The following is a 15,376-nucleotide window of genomic DNA, read 5'->3' on the forward strand; positions in this document are numbered from 1 at the left end:
TCTCTTCTCTTCTCTTCTCTTCTCTTCTCTTCTCTTCTCTTCTCTTCATCTTCTCGTCTCATCTCATCTCGTCTCATCTCGTCTCTCTCTTTCCTTTGAAAAACACTTCTAGGCAAGTTCCATGATTGCTGTTTTATGAGGGAAACCCATTAAGGTAACTTCATTGATTATATTTCTGTACTAAGGAAATAGATGCCAGCACTAAATATTTAAGGCAGTTTATCTGCCAAATTAATACTGGCATTGTATCAGCTGAGCAGTCCTGATGCCAGCAGTGGTACAGCATATTCTCCAACTGTGCGGGTGGCCTGGTATGCTGTGAATATATCCCTAAGTTTCTGAATCCTACTGCTTTTCCCTAAACCCAGGCTAAAAATATAACCTAATTGTCCTCTATTCTGTAATTGGCCTGAGTTGTAACTCAAAGGTTAAAAATCACTTCTCTCCACAAAAGCATGGTCTTTTTTCAGAGCAGGAAGTCTTCTGTCTGGTTCATTCTTGAAGTGTTTTGCCTATGTAATTGTAGACATTATGCATAGAGTATGTCTTCATCTATTATTAATAATAATAATAAGTAAAAACTACTGAAACTTTGCTCACCTTGGGAAATAAGCTCTTAGGAATGGTCCTTGTTCCTCCAATTGCCATAGAGTATGAAATAGGACATGAAGTAAAATATGACAGCATTGCAACTACTTACCCCCAAACAAACAAAATGATAAAAAATCCACTACCACCACCACCACCATCACTACAACACCACTGGACAAAAAGGAGTTACTTACATTGTGTCAGGATCCCTGTTAAGGCATTTTTAAAACTCTCCTTGGCTTGCTCCATCTCTTGCTCATGAGCTGCCTTTTCATTCATGAGCCGGCGAACGTGGCTGTTTGCGGACTGCACCATCGAATAAAACTGGTTTGCAGAGCGACGATTCACCTCGCCTCGCTCAATCCAGGTAAGCAGCACTGTGATGGCCTCCGAAAACTTGCTATCATCTAGAACAATCAAAGCATGGGTGTTGAATTGCAGACATAAATATCCTGTCAAGAACGCATTTTCTGCTCTGTGTCACATTAAAATCACCGTAAACCATGCTCGCAGTATATCATTTGGGGCAACTTTTAGGTCTTTTGTCCTATCAGATGTAGGAAGCCAATGCTACCATGTGAAGCTCCATAAATCTTCCTTCAAGACTTGCCTTCTGCTTATTCTAATAGTTTTCTCGCAATAAAAAGCAGCCCACATACATCCATGGGCTGACTCCTCTCTTTTAAAACAGCTCCCTTAAGCTGTTCAGCAAATATGAAATGACCTTAGAGAGGAGTGAGGAGAACTTTATGTTACAAGAACCACTGAAGAAATGAAATTTGTCCTTGTTAATCTTCTTGGCCGAAAGCTCAGTCTTGGAGCTTGTGCTCAGCCCTACTTTTGTCAACAGATTTCACTACTATCACATTCTTAATTAATGAACAATGACTAGGCTGAACAACTTCTGCTTGAAGCACTGATTAATTACAAGGAACTGCTTTGAACAGATGATGTGTCTGTATTTATTTTGTATTTTGCATTTGTCTGTGCTTTATTTTCAACATTTTTCTTAAAGGAGTCCAAATGAATTCAGGCAAATACCTGGATTACTGCTTTTTGATTAGCATTCATGTAACTGAAGTTATATTTCTCTGCAGAAAGATCAACAAAACCTGGTGGCTAAATTTTTGCACTTCTTCCCCAGGTAGTCTTATTTCCTCTGACAGTGCTCTCAGTTTCCTCAGAAGACTCACACAGCATCCATTGCACTTCTGGCTTCATCAGGATTAAGAGGACACATTTCTTTTTAAATCCCATTTAGAGTAAACTGCAAGAAAATGTTATTACAACAGTGTCTTCCTGTGGAACCATTTTTTTGTGCAATTCCATCTTTTTTTTTTTTTTTTTTCTTCAGGTTTTTATTCTATAAAACTTCAATTTCCCAACAAATCATTTTAAACAGTTCATGTGGTCCTTTCTGCTTAGATTTCTTCATATATTTTAGATGAAGGTACACCTTTCTGTAGAAGGAGTGCTGTTAAGGTACAGAGAGGTAGTATAGTTGTAGCCAAAAGACATTTAAAATGAAAATTGGAAAATATTAAAACCAGACAACTGTGTTGGAGAATACAAAAATGTGGAATGTCGTTTCTAAGACTCTGCATTCCATGTGCAAAGAATAAAGAAATACTAATACTCAAGTGATGATTTCGGCTCTTATTCCCAATCAGTAATCACTTCCCTAAAAGGTGAAGATCTTAAAGTGCAGAGAGGAAAAGTGCCATGTTCTGCGCCCACAGCCTGTGAGGAGTAGATTTTACTTTGCCTTATCTTTAGCATCTTATTAACTGAAACATGCTTTCAGCTATAGCAATGGGATTTGCTCTCTGCTGTCGGTGAACACATGTTCACTCAATATCTCTGGAAAAAAATGCAAAATAAGAGCATCATAACATCCTTTATGATGATGTATCTGTTGTGACTTTACATTAACATGTGATTTATCATCATCATCATTCATTAAGTAATTGTCTCTGGAGAGGAAGAAGCAGTTGGGGATCTTCATTTTCTGTATTGTCCCCTTGGATTGGTCTCCACATTCTAGCTTCCCTGGATGTATACAAAGCAGGTATGCATTAAGTGGCTCTGATGAGTGAAGTTGTCTGAATATGGGCCTTGGAATAAATAAATGCAAACAAAAGTCGTGCAAAACCTCTTCACTGATAAAACCACCCTCCGAGCTTCAGCCTCCTGAAATGCATGGGCTGGATGTCACGAATCCAATACAGCCAAGAACTCCCTCCTGGAACATAACGTTTATTATAATTAGAGTGGTCAATAAGAATAACCTGTAAGGGCTTTTGGGAATGTTAGCATGCAATTTCCAACAATCTGTAGAGTCAGGTCACCCTGAGGATGGCATCAACCTGTTAACTCCAATGATGTAATAGACTGTGAGTAGAGAGCAACTGCAACAGAATGTTCTTTTTCTTTGTAGACATCATTATCTGTATCATCCCACGTAATTTATCAACCAACACTAAAGCATCATTTTGAGTAAATTATCCCATTCAATCTAGGTCAAGACATGAACCTCAAAGTTGGGAGAAATGGTGCACAGAAGCACCTCTGAAGAGGTACACCATGACCTGTGAAGAAAAAGTGTGCAGAACTGGGCAATAACATTTCATGGAGATGTATCAGGAAAATTCTTTTCACAGAGACATTTTCCCTTTCTCCTACTTCAGTGTCTCCACAATACACAGCTCTGTGTTGTTTTGCTTCAGAATCTACACGAAATGAAAACACCCCTTCTTTTGTTTTGTTTTTATCAGGCACAGTTGGCGTGTATAAGGGATATACATAAACATGCCTTCCATCTGCCAGATGGATTCAACCCATTTAAAAGGACATGATGAAAACTTGTTTTCAACTTACTATAATGCCAAGGAGCTGCAGAAGACTGTGGGCTTGTTATAGTTAATTCATAGCTCTGTACTAGCAGGAAAAAAGTTTCATTGGTAAACATCAGAATCTTCATTGATTACATAATTAGAAGATACATTAAAAAATGCTAGAGGGTAATATATTCACAACAGGAGCACATTAATTAATAAAATCTTATCTACAGTTCTAAAATTTCCTTATTTCACCTTCTAGAAATAGAAAAAAATTGAAATATTTTTCTATTCCTAAATCAACTGCTCAGTGACTGGCACAAGGTTCACTGTGAATTAATTTTCTTCATCCAGAATGCAGGGACTCTTTCTGAGCAATCAGAGGTTCACTTGGAAAATCAGATTTTTATACCAGTTTGTTCATTTATTTTTTATTTAGTAGATAAATAGCAGAAGAAATGCAGCGATGGAATCTAATTTAAGCAGAGCATGAACTATCTTATGATTGCAACCATTCATTAAAAAAATAAAACAAAACTCCTAATTCTGTTCAAAATTATTCCCTTGTGGTAGGATGCACATAAATATACACTGTTTAAAAACACACTCTTAAAATAAATTCCTTTATATAAGAAATGCTCTCATATGTAATTGTTCCTTAAAAGTAAGCACACAACAAATTATTTCATGCACTTAAATCATTTCTCCTCCAAGTTGCAGCACTTTTTAAGTAAGGTAGGATTAATCTCCTTCATGTCAACCTGAGTTTGTACACCCAGACTCCTGGTAGAGTCAATGGAAAGAATTGGACTCTTCTTTGATATGATTTGTTGGTCCTGTTTTAGCTGTCTACTTGAAGGTGAGGTAAAGCGTGCCTCAAAAGTGCCTGCTTCCCTCAACCAGCTGTAAAGGAAGCCTGGGGTTCCCTGCTCGTGTATTGACATCTCTGCAAGAGATATCAGCATTTGGTCTGAGGAATCCCAACTATTACACAGGTACAACAGTTGCAAAACACCCACTCAGCTTTTGTGTACATGCGTTGGGTTTTCAAGTTACACAGCAAGCTGTGATGCACACAGTGACTTTTTCATATACCCACCTATTGCTGGGTGTCTGTCGCTAGGGATTTCCACGTGCTGCTAGACTCAGTCACATGCCTCTAGAGGTACGATACTTCAAATTCTTCTTATATGAACTGAAGATATTTGGCACTTAAATCCTAGCTCACAACTTAGATGAAATGAAATATAAAGAAAAGAAAATGCATCCTTACAGCTGTCTGGGAAATTGTCATCAGGGATATTTCTATGAAAAGAGGGAACAATTGTTGACAAATGTTTTGCATTTTTCTGCCTATAATTTGACGACCTCCAAACAACCCCAACAGGCACTAACTTCTTAACAGAAAAAGCTATGAGAAGAATGACTAACAAATGGCAAACTGGGAAAAAGCAATGGAAACAAAGCTTTTATTCTCAGTTCATGAAGTTTCCCTGGTGTAACACCGAGCAGAATTCAGCTCAGAGGAATCTGAAATTTTGTGACTATTTGTTTCTCAATGTTAAGCACCTTCATAAGGTACTTTAACAACTGGGGTGATGGTTTCTAAGGCCTTAGCTATTAGAGATAAGATAGATTAATCCATCACTCTAAAGACAAGCATTCAAACCAGACATTCACTCTTATTACTATAATTTTTATATTTTTTATATATATTTTAAATATAGCCAACTTTATATTTCCGTATTTCAAGAATGACATTGTGTGCTGGACTTTTAGCCAGGGCAAGATCATACATTGCAACTACAGTTGCTTTTAGCTTTGTCAGTATCTTCCCACAGGTAGACTTTCTCAAACACTTGAAAAATACCTGAGATAATTCACACAAACCTGGGAGCCTGTCTAAATTATAGCCATTATTCTATGTTGTCCTACTGGATGTGCTGTTGTCCAAAGTCAGCACATACTATCTCTTGATCCTAATCTCGTTCCCCTAATGCAGTCTCTTAGGCTTGCAAGGAGATAGTTAAGGACGGAGCTGTTGTTCGTTATCTTAACGCCTGCACCTAGAGAGCATATGCTCATTGCATATGCTTTCGGTTGCATTAACGATCTCATTTTTCTCTGGCCCTTCTGTGAAATAGGAAGAGCTAGGTATGCCCTTAAGCTCTGCCTGGACCAGAAGAAATCCAGTTAATAAACAACTCTTGAGGGTATCACTGCATCTGAGAATGTCTGTGCTACAGGGTACATCAAGAGGGGACAAGAGCCACAGGCTGTGTCCCATCCATCTACCTCTGACTGACAGCTTGTCCTCTGCCAGCTGCAGCTGTGCCACAGAAAGATGTTGTGTCCCCTGCCTCATGCCCACCAGCTCAGCACCATCCACTTGCTGGCGGTTACACACCCTCAGGTCTGCCTGGAGCGGCCCATCTGATCATATCCCACAGCTAGTTTGCCAAACTGAGCCCATTTATCACAAGAAAGGGGCAGAGGCCAGCTCAGGTTGCAGACTGCTTCACTCCATATTACTGCAGCAGTGAGGATGTTTGAGCAAGGTTACTGTTAATCTGACTTCTGATCTGATAATTTGTTAGACTATAACTAAGATTTCTAAACTGCAAGCACTGAATTCAAAACAACAAAAAAAAATGACAAACCCCAGTGCGTGACTGATGTGTGTGAATCGGGTCAGAGAAAAGGTGTAGTAACATCATTCATCAGCAAGTTCAACCCAGCTCCCCTGTGCATCAGGAACAATTTGCTTTCCAGCACACGCCACTCTTGGTGCCACAATGATGACCTATTTTTCTCTTGGCTTAAGAGCTTCTCTTGCACAGAGTGCCTGGCACTGACCTAGAAACACAACTCTTCAGTCTGCTACCCTCACCTTCTTTTTTCCCTGCTCAACTTTATGTAAGTGTGCCATACACCACACACATCAGTCTGGTGCTTTGGGGATTAATAGCATTTTTAACCCAATGGTACTGCATAATAAGTGAGAATCTGGGAATAAATATTCTTACTGCCAAAGAGTTTCTTTAAAGAAAGATTAATCATCCACCTTACTCTTTCGTAGCTATATGCTACCCCAGAGAAACTTTTGCAGTTATGTAATAAATAAGTGAAACTAGATTATATATATATATGTTTACTAAAAGATATCTTAAAAGGAAATCTCTCCTCCCTGTATCATCAAACTCCTTCCAAATTCAGTCACGCAAGATTCTTCCAGGGGTGGGTGTTTTGTGTGAGACACAGAAATCCATTATCTTATCCTGTTGATGCCATTATTGCCAATAAAAAGTAATTATGAAGGTACTGAGTTTCCTCCCTATTTCTCAAAAATCACACCACAAACTTTCAGATCAGTGAGCTGCAATTTTCCCAGTTCATAGTAATTAACTTGAGTCATTTTGCAGTACTGCACATTTAATCAAGTAGGTTTACACTAAAACCTTAAAATTTGCATTGATACAACACAGATTAGGTGAGGGAGGGCACTTTTGGTAACACACTTAACAGCAAATGTATTTCTTGCAGGCTTATGGAATGAGGTCCCAAGGGAAGTGGGTTATCAGGCCACTGATAGCTGAACCCACCTTCCACTCTTTTGCTAGGAGACAAAACTACCCTTGCAATGTGCCTGCTCGTAGCCCCTGACTGATGCACTCTGAGCCAGATGTATGGTGCCACAGCAGATGTCAGCAGCATATGGAAGAAGGAAGGAGAAGATGATAATCTAAGGAACAGGGAGGGTAAGTGAACAGATTTGATGCTAAAGCCTTGAAGCATGTCTATTGTAGGTCTCTGCCTTGATATACTGCTAATAAAAAAAGATTGCTAAAAAAAAGGTCTGGAGTCTTTCGGCGACAATTAAACCTGGCACACATTAGATTTGTTCAGAGGATCTCAGCTTTGCCTCCCTCTTCGACACAGACTGGTGCTGAGCTCTATCCCATCAGTGTGAGACCTGCCTTTCTGGATAACTGTGCTGCGTCTGCAGCACTCCCCAAATCTGGCTCTCAAGCGCAGAGCGAGACCGACAGTGGCACAGTTTTCTTCTTGGTGAAATATCCTATTTCCCAAGCAATTAAACGTTGTTTATATTTCAAATGATGTGCAAGGGTTGAGATTGTCAGGCTTGATGTTACCTGAATCTTGCACAAGATGCATCCCCAGTTAGTTCAGTCTACTGTAACTGCCATCTATTTATTTAAATTTCCAATCTGTTCTCTCTTCAGGGGATAATACAGTGCCTGGCAAAGCAGCAGCTTCTCATTTTTTCAAATTATATATATTTTTTCTCCAATGGAAAACCACATAAATAACTTTCCTGTGCTCGTAAAGAGACACTGTATTTAAAAGGGAGGTAAATACCAGAGTATTGCATATGACTTGAAGATGTTTATTTCTCTTTTTTTTTGCAAAATATTTAAAAAACAGATATTCAGATATGAAAAGATGTCTTTGTTAAATGGTGGAACTATGTAACTACCTGCAGCAAATAAGACAGATGTAGTATTTTAAAGGAGCTTATTTGCAAGAAGTGATTTCTGAAGATGATACCATTAGGTACAGATATGCTTGAATTAAGAATACCATAACATTTGAAACTCTGCTTTGAAACACAAATGTCATAAGCACACAGATTAAAATGATTTGTTCCAATACACCTGACAGAGCAGCATTCCACTTAAAGATGAAAGGTTCAGTTCACCTCTAGTTGTGTGATGTTCTGGGCACCACGTTACTCAACCATTTATACAGCACCCAAGAAAACAGATGTAAGAATATGCAAATTTGATCCCAAATATCTACCGACACATCTCACTGCTCAGTAATAACACATCTGATTTAATACCAAGGAATCAAAATCTGAAATACATGCATGAAACAAGAAAGCTGCAATGAATACCAAGGAATCAAAATCTGAAATACATGCATGAAACAAGAAAGCTGCAATGAACCAGAAGAAAAGAAGGTCGCATTTTTATAATAAAACAGCAAAAGGCATAATATTTTGCTGGGTTTGTTGGCATAAGAATTCAAGGACTATTCTCAAAGGTCTTTTAAGGAGGACAGTTCACACTTACAGTAACATTTCACTGTAGGAGATCCTGATTTTTCAGAATTCATATCTACAAAATTATTGAGACATTTTGTTGAGGAAAAACAGACTTTTAACCCAGGCAGGAGGATCTGAGAAAGCAAGTTAGAAGTTTAATTAACCTGAGTTACACTTAGCTTTTATCTTATTCCTCGGTGATCAGACAATGGTTTTTGAAACTATTTGCACATTTACATCCAACTTTGGAATAACTGAGTCAAAAATTAGTTTTGAAGAGAACCTTTTGAAAAAGTGAAATTTTGCTTTACCATTTTAAACAAACAGCACTTAATTTTTAATTAATTAATTAATTTCCCTTCAAGTCATCTTTAGTGGTTTGGAAGGTCAAAAAAAAGGCAAAAAATAACTTCTCATGTAAAATTAACTGCCAGTAACTGCCAAACCAGGTGGCTTTAGCACATGAGATAAATAGGAATATGCTGGCAATACTGGGATGAGAGTTTGCAGCCACGTCTGGTACACAAAAACAATGATTTCTTTAAGTCTTATGCTGCAGTTTGTGGGAGGTGAAAAAAGATATTGTCACTTCTATTATAGACCCAATAAATATCTAAAGACCACAGCAGAAAACTGTCTGATGAGTCTAGTTCATCTCTGCTCACCAACAGATTTTCTTGCTGTCAGGAATTTCCAAGGTTATTTTGACAACAAAAGCTCCTTGGACTCAGACCAAGTAGTCTACATCTGTGATTGCAGAGCAGTATCTTGGGATGACAGATGTTTAGCTATCTTGGCTTGCTTTTCAGCTAGTGTTGCTCAGTGAAGTTCTGGAGGCACTGCAGGTACTGAAACCTGCATGTTGGGCACCCGCAACTCTACCTCATTAGTTAGCAACAGAGTTTAGGACACTTTTGAAGCGGGTACCATGGGAAGGTCGTTACTTAAGAAAATAACTGCAAGGCATCTGCTCAACAACCAGTCTTTCAAGGTAAGTCTTGCTAAGAGCAGATATATTTTGATGGATGGATTGTCCAGGCTTTTGAAGCAATGCAAATCTGGTGCTACCCAGAGAAATGATATTTTGACCCTGAGTTTATAAATATATGTATATATAAATATATGTATATATATATCTTCTGTTAGCTTCACTGAAGCCCCCATTTAAATTCTGAGTGTGTGATGACATGAACTGACCTTTGTCAGAGTGAGAGATTGTAGATTTACCTCTAGTTTTAGGCTGTTACACAGAGGCTCATGGTGAATCTGTGTTGCCCAAGGGAGATTTTAATATTCTACACTCTCCCTCATAGGTACTGACCAGATGCTATTGGAAATGCAGCAGCATGCACCAGTAAAATTTTTGGATTGCATTTCTCCTTTCTAGAGTATCTAGTACAGGAGACAACACAGTGAGAATGGAGGGGGCTTCTTCGCATTTTCCATCCCCAACACTCTATACAGATGCAGAACTGGTGCTGTTAATCTCACTAAAAGTCAATGGTTAATTAAACCCATTCTTAAAACTGCAATATGTTTTGCTGCTGGATAATAGTTATTTTTAACCATTTAAAAATAATCGTAACATTTTGGTTTCTTATTTGCTTATATTTAGTTCTGTATGTTTCCAAAAGTTTATTTTAATTTCCAGAGAAATAGTTGGCCTCTATCATGATCAAAACATTGCTATATTAAACTTGTGCATATATGACAAGCTCTGGTCAAATGTCCTTCGAGAGAACCAAAGCTCTAAAAACTTGGAATAAGCTTTAATTAAGCATGGAAACTTCCCAGACTGAAAAGAAAAAAACTCTTCTAAATATAAGCATCTGAAACATCTTGCAAAAACCCACATTCACTTGCCCTAAGCAATGGCCAGCCATATGGAAGAAATTTCCCAGACTTCTTGCATTTTCTGGCTTAGTTCAGGAAACCTCTAGGCCTTGCTACATAAAGAAAAACTTCCCTATAAAAGATTAACTTCTAAAATATTCAATTGAAAACAGATTCGGGGAACAGATGGATCTAAAGCTGTATTGTATTGCATAACCTCTAGAGAAGCTGGACTGGAAGCTAGGTAAGAAATAAAAATTCTTATACATGGATTTCATTCTTCCTTTCCTCCTGGTCTATCAATCCCTCTGGGTTATTTTACCAATCTCTCAGTTATTTAAGGAGTTATTTAATAGCGGAGCATATGTGGTCAGAATATCAGTTAGCCAAAGTAGCAAGCAGCTGATGTAACAGTGACCAATGCAGTACTCAAAGAGACAGTAGGGTGCATCTCTGCTCCATGCTCCAAGGATGCAACACTTTTGTACTGTCCTCCTTCCCAAACACGTTTCATAGTTAGAACAGAGGCCAGCGTGTTGACAGCTAGATAGCCTACATCTAATCTGGGTAATTCTGAAACAGTGGCAAGACTCAGTTTCTTGTGACCTGGCACACAGTAAAGTAATGTGCTTGGCCACCACATGGGGAAAGAATGCCAAGCACAGTTGCTAAATGCCTAATGAAAACAAACACAACTTTAAGAGTTATAAGGAGTTGTTTATTTGACTTTTTATTATTTCTTTACTATGAACATTTTTATTTCTTTGCTTCTTGTTTTGTATGTTAACTTTAAAAGACAGAAATCATTAAGCTTCACCTTTGTAAAATACTAACTTGGTGAGTGTACCCAGACAAAAACAAACAAGCAAGGAAACACATGAAGAAAACAATACATTATCTTGCACATGTACTTCTATCCCTAAAGAGGGAATGAAAGAATGGATGGTGTGTGCCAGAGATAAATTGTGCAATGAGGGTCATGTTAAAATGTGGTTCATGAAGGCAATTTAAATACCAGGAGTCAGGACATGCACATGCATGTAATATAGTAAAATACCTCCCAGTGAAATAAAAGCATTTTAAGAATCAGGGCTTTAATATGAAGGATGAGTGTAACAACTTGTCTTACGATGAGATAATTTCCAAAGCAGATGATGACATCAACTGAGCAGAAAAAAAAATCCCACTGTATAGTTTTCTAAAAGTTGTGTTTTAGCTGCTAAAGCACAGCTAGATGGACAGATGCTATACATGCCTAGCAGGTGGGTGAGTATCATTACCACTGACATAAAAATGGCAGAGGAATGGGGAAAGGTTAACAGGTCACGTAATGAAATACAATGGGGAGAAATCACCTCCCCTGTTCTGACTTCTAGATGGCTCATGCTCTTAAGGAATAATGTACTGCAAAGTATCAAATGCTGCTTACCTTTCAATTTTTCAGCCAGCAAAGCAGCTTCGTGTTCAGAATAATGCATTATTGCCGGAGGAGAAGGAGGGCGCAGTCTGTCTTCTTCCATTTTGCGTCTGTGGCGTTCTTCTCGGGCCAGCATTCTTTGTTTGCATTCCCATTCATAAAAGTCATCTCTTGCCTGAGCAAAATCAACATGAAGGCGACCTGAATCCTTTTTGTCTGTGCTAGATCCTAATCTCATGCGGTAACCTGAAACCAACAAGCAGAACTAACTGTTGCAGGACTTCTTTGTTCATTTTTTTCTTTATTTTTTTCCCCTCAAGTGCAGTTAAAATGTACATTCACATATTCCCCCTTATCTACACAGGATCTATTTATCATTGTGCTTTTACAGGAAGATAAACATTCATCCACTTTTTTTTTTTCCTTGTAATTTTCTGCATCACCTATCAACGTAATAGATGAGATGAAAAACTAACCCCAAAGGTACAGAATCTACATTCCTGCTTGGGAGTCTCTCCAAATATAGCATTTTTTCTAGCTGATACTCCCAACATTTATAAAAGCAAAGGGCAGCTAAACAAAAACAACTACAAAACAAACTAAATTGGTTTGAATGTAAAGTCCTTCTTCTCCTGATCCTGCTTAGGTCATGTACAGTTTAGTATTGTTTTTCAGCCTGCCAATGGAATTGGAAGTGTGGGAAAAGGCTGAAATTTATAACATTATGACAACATAGATGAATGAAAAAAGTGTGCTACGCAAATTTCTGGGCCACAAAGAGGGTGATATCATACCTGTGTTGACTCTAGATCTCAAAGTTTGAAACCTCCCAATTGCAAATACCACATCTCAATAATCTGGCAGCAAACTTAAACCACCTACAAGTTAATCTGATATAAAGTCAATAATAATGCAAAATAAATAATAATAATAATAAAAAACCATTAAGTTGAGCATTCTTTAAACCAATTTTAAGAGCATGGGGGGATTTATTAGACATTTGCAAAACCTCTTTCAAAACTAATAATGAAACCTGTCACATCTCATCTTTAGCAATCTTCTACATATTCCTAATTGGGTTGATGTGTCATATGCTAAAGCTACCAGAATGCAAAGGCTTTGTTTAAGTCAGAGCCTATATAATAGCACAACAGGGCCTTGCTCTGTACTAAAGTCCTGGACTGCAAAGGATGAACAAATCACACCACAGCTATAAAAGGAGACTTCTGAGACAATACTGTGGAAGAGCATATGTTGGGCACCAACTTTTTTCAAGTTTTATTTCAAAGGCTGAAAGATACTCACAGAGCAGTTTCTCTAACTTTTAAAATACTGATTCAGGGAAGATGAGAGAACACCAAATAGAAAGCTGTAAACAGAGCTTTCAGATACAGGTAAAAATAATTAGTCTGCATAGGGATAGCTCAAATTTCCACATGTCAACATGCTGTAGTAGCCTCAGGAGGAGAGCATCCCAGCAGAGACTTCTCAAATCATGGGATGCTGTGGAAATGAACTCTGTGCTGAGCTGGCACATAGGAGGCTCTTCAGAAACATGCACTACTACCACCATTGTGAAATAGCCCCAGGGACAGGAAGCTGCTGTTCAAAATGGCAGGAAAAATGGTGTTTCTTCCTTTTGATCAGCAATCCAAAAGAACCTACCTTTCAGTCTGGTGATTTGCCTGTGGTTTGAAGAGCTTCAGCACCCCACCACTACAGTTAAAACTCACTTTTGAACTCTCTCCAGGGACAGCAAAGTTAAGGCTTGTGTAATAGAATACGAGCATTTTTGCAAAAATGTGCAACTAGGCATACTCTGTTTGTTTTACTGCTGTAAAAACACCTTGATGTATGAATACAAGGGACTGGCTGTACTAGAGCACACATGAAACCACAGCTTCAAAGATATCCACATATGTAATGACCCTTTCAAAATGAAACAAAAAGAGCCAAACAAATAAACAAAGAAACAATCTGTGTGCCTTTTGCTTGACATTTTCCTTTCAAGCATCTTGTCGAGTTCAGCTAACTAGCCAGTCAGTGAGGAAGAGTTATGTCTTTCATGTTCCATCAAGAACTCTAGATGGAAAGCTCACGCTAAGCATTTCAGAGGTCCCTCAAAGCCTGAAGGTGACAAAAACTTCTATGGACCAGACCAAGACTGGTCTCCAAGGTGCACAAGCTTATGGTGCAGAGAGGCTAACAAGGGGTTTGTCTGACACTTTATCATGTCCTCTACTTTGCACTGCTTTCTCTTGCTCAGAGGAATACACACTATTTTCTCCACAAAAAGGCCTTAAACATAGCTGTAGTCATAAGATGTACACTATATCCATTGAAACGTAACAGAAGAAGAGTGTGGGTGACCTGTCAGACTTGGAGATCTGAACTCAAGAGAGGGTAATTTAGTGGTTTTATTCACAGGGGTGTAGGCATGAAGGGGTCATTGGTGCAGTTACTCTGCTAACCATGACAAATGTTTCTCCCCAAGATGCATTCCTCAAATAGTGACTGCTCTGTGCCAAAACTGCATTATCAGCACTGTGAAAGGACACTGCCAGGGTGCCAGGTCTCGTGAACCTAAAATTAGATCTCCCATCTGGGCTGCACTTTCCAGGAAGACACAATCTCTCTTCCTCTCCCCCGTCTTCTGCCTCCCTTGGCTGGAGCACACTGGGTATGGACACACTGAGAAATGAAGTCCTGTAGGAAGCACGACTCTTGTGGTCCTCAAAGCCTAGCTAACACTGAAAAAAGAACTACTGGAAAGGACACTCTATCTACACCTTGTGCATGCACCTGCAAAGTTGAGTCTTACTGAACTCTTACCTTATTTTTGAAGTAAATGGGCATAGTGGGAAAAAACACAAATGGTGCAAATTAAAGTCCAAAACACAGTATCCTCTGTAACACAAATGTCTCCCTCAGGTAACCAGTTTAAGTGCCTCCAAATTAATAGATATTTGAAATTGGCAATGAACCACATTGAGAAAGTTGCATTGCTTGTTTAACTGTTAAGACTGAAGATGGCCAGTCAGACTGTGTTTTCCCCAGGCACAGAAACCTAGACTGACCTCAGTCAGAAGGGACCTTGGGCATTATTTAGTCCAGTCCCCTCCTCAGAGCAAGGTTGACTTCAAAATTATATGAGGCTGCTCAGGGCTTGTCATCTTTCCCTTTACAAAAAAAAAAAAAAAAAAAAAAAAAAAAAAGTAAATGCCTTCTTGGCAGGGCTTCTTGCATCCTCCTAAATCAGGCATGGGGGACACTACAGGACCAAAGGCATCCCTGGTGAAGAGTCCTTGACAGGCCAATAGCCAGCAAGGCTCTGGGTAGTATAGGGTGCATGACTTGCAGGACCAATTTTATACATGGGATCCTCAGGCACCCATCTGTAATAGCAGGTCTGAGCTGTAGGGCAGCTGAAAGGCTCACTCTTTTTGAATGCCATGTATCCTTATTGATGTTCAAAGGTATTTAAATGCATGAGAAAATCACCTGCCTTTTCTCCCCTTCATGCATGGGCAAGGAATTGCCCTCAAAAAACCTTTTTCCGAGCTCTTTGCTCAGGTCTGCAGCTAGCACTAACTGCATGCCTGGCCTGTCATTTTTAATTTCAGTTTTGCG

At 38.9% G+C, this 15,376-nt stretch overlaps 1 protein-coding gene across 6 annotated transcripts in view; it reads right to left on the minus strand.

Annotated features, from left to right (window-relative positions):
- ENOX1 (ecto-NOX disulfide-thiol exchanger 1) overlaps positions 1 to 15,376 on the minus strand; it is a 366,706-nt gene that overhangs the window by 83,405 nt on the left and 267,925 nt on the right. For all 6 annotated transcript variants that reach the window (XM_035322371.1, XM_035322349.1, XM_035322363.1 and 3 more), the window contains 2 exons: positions 11,759 to 11,992; positions 786 to 998 (listed from right to left, as the gene is read on the minus strand). In XM_035322371.1, the coding sequence (XP_035178262.1) occupies positions 786 to 998; positions 11,759 to 11,992 (447 nt within the window). The remainder of the gene's footprint in view (positions 1 to 785; positions 999 to 11,758; positions 11,993 to 15,376) is intronic.

This window comes from Oxyura jamaicensis, chromosome 1 (genome assembly GCF_011077185.1).
Source record: "Oxyura jamaicensis isolate SHBP4307 breed ruddy duck chromosome 1, BPBGC_Ojam_1.0, whole genome shotgun sequence".
NCBI lineage: Eukaryota > Metazoa > Chordata > Aves > Anseriformes > Anatidae > Oxyura > Oxyura jamaicensis.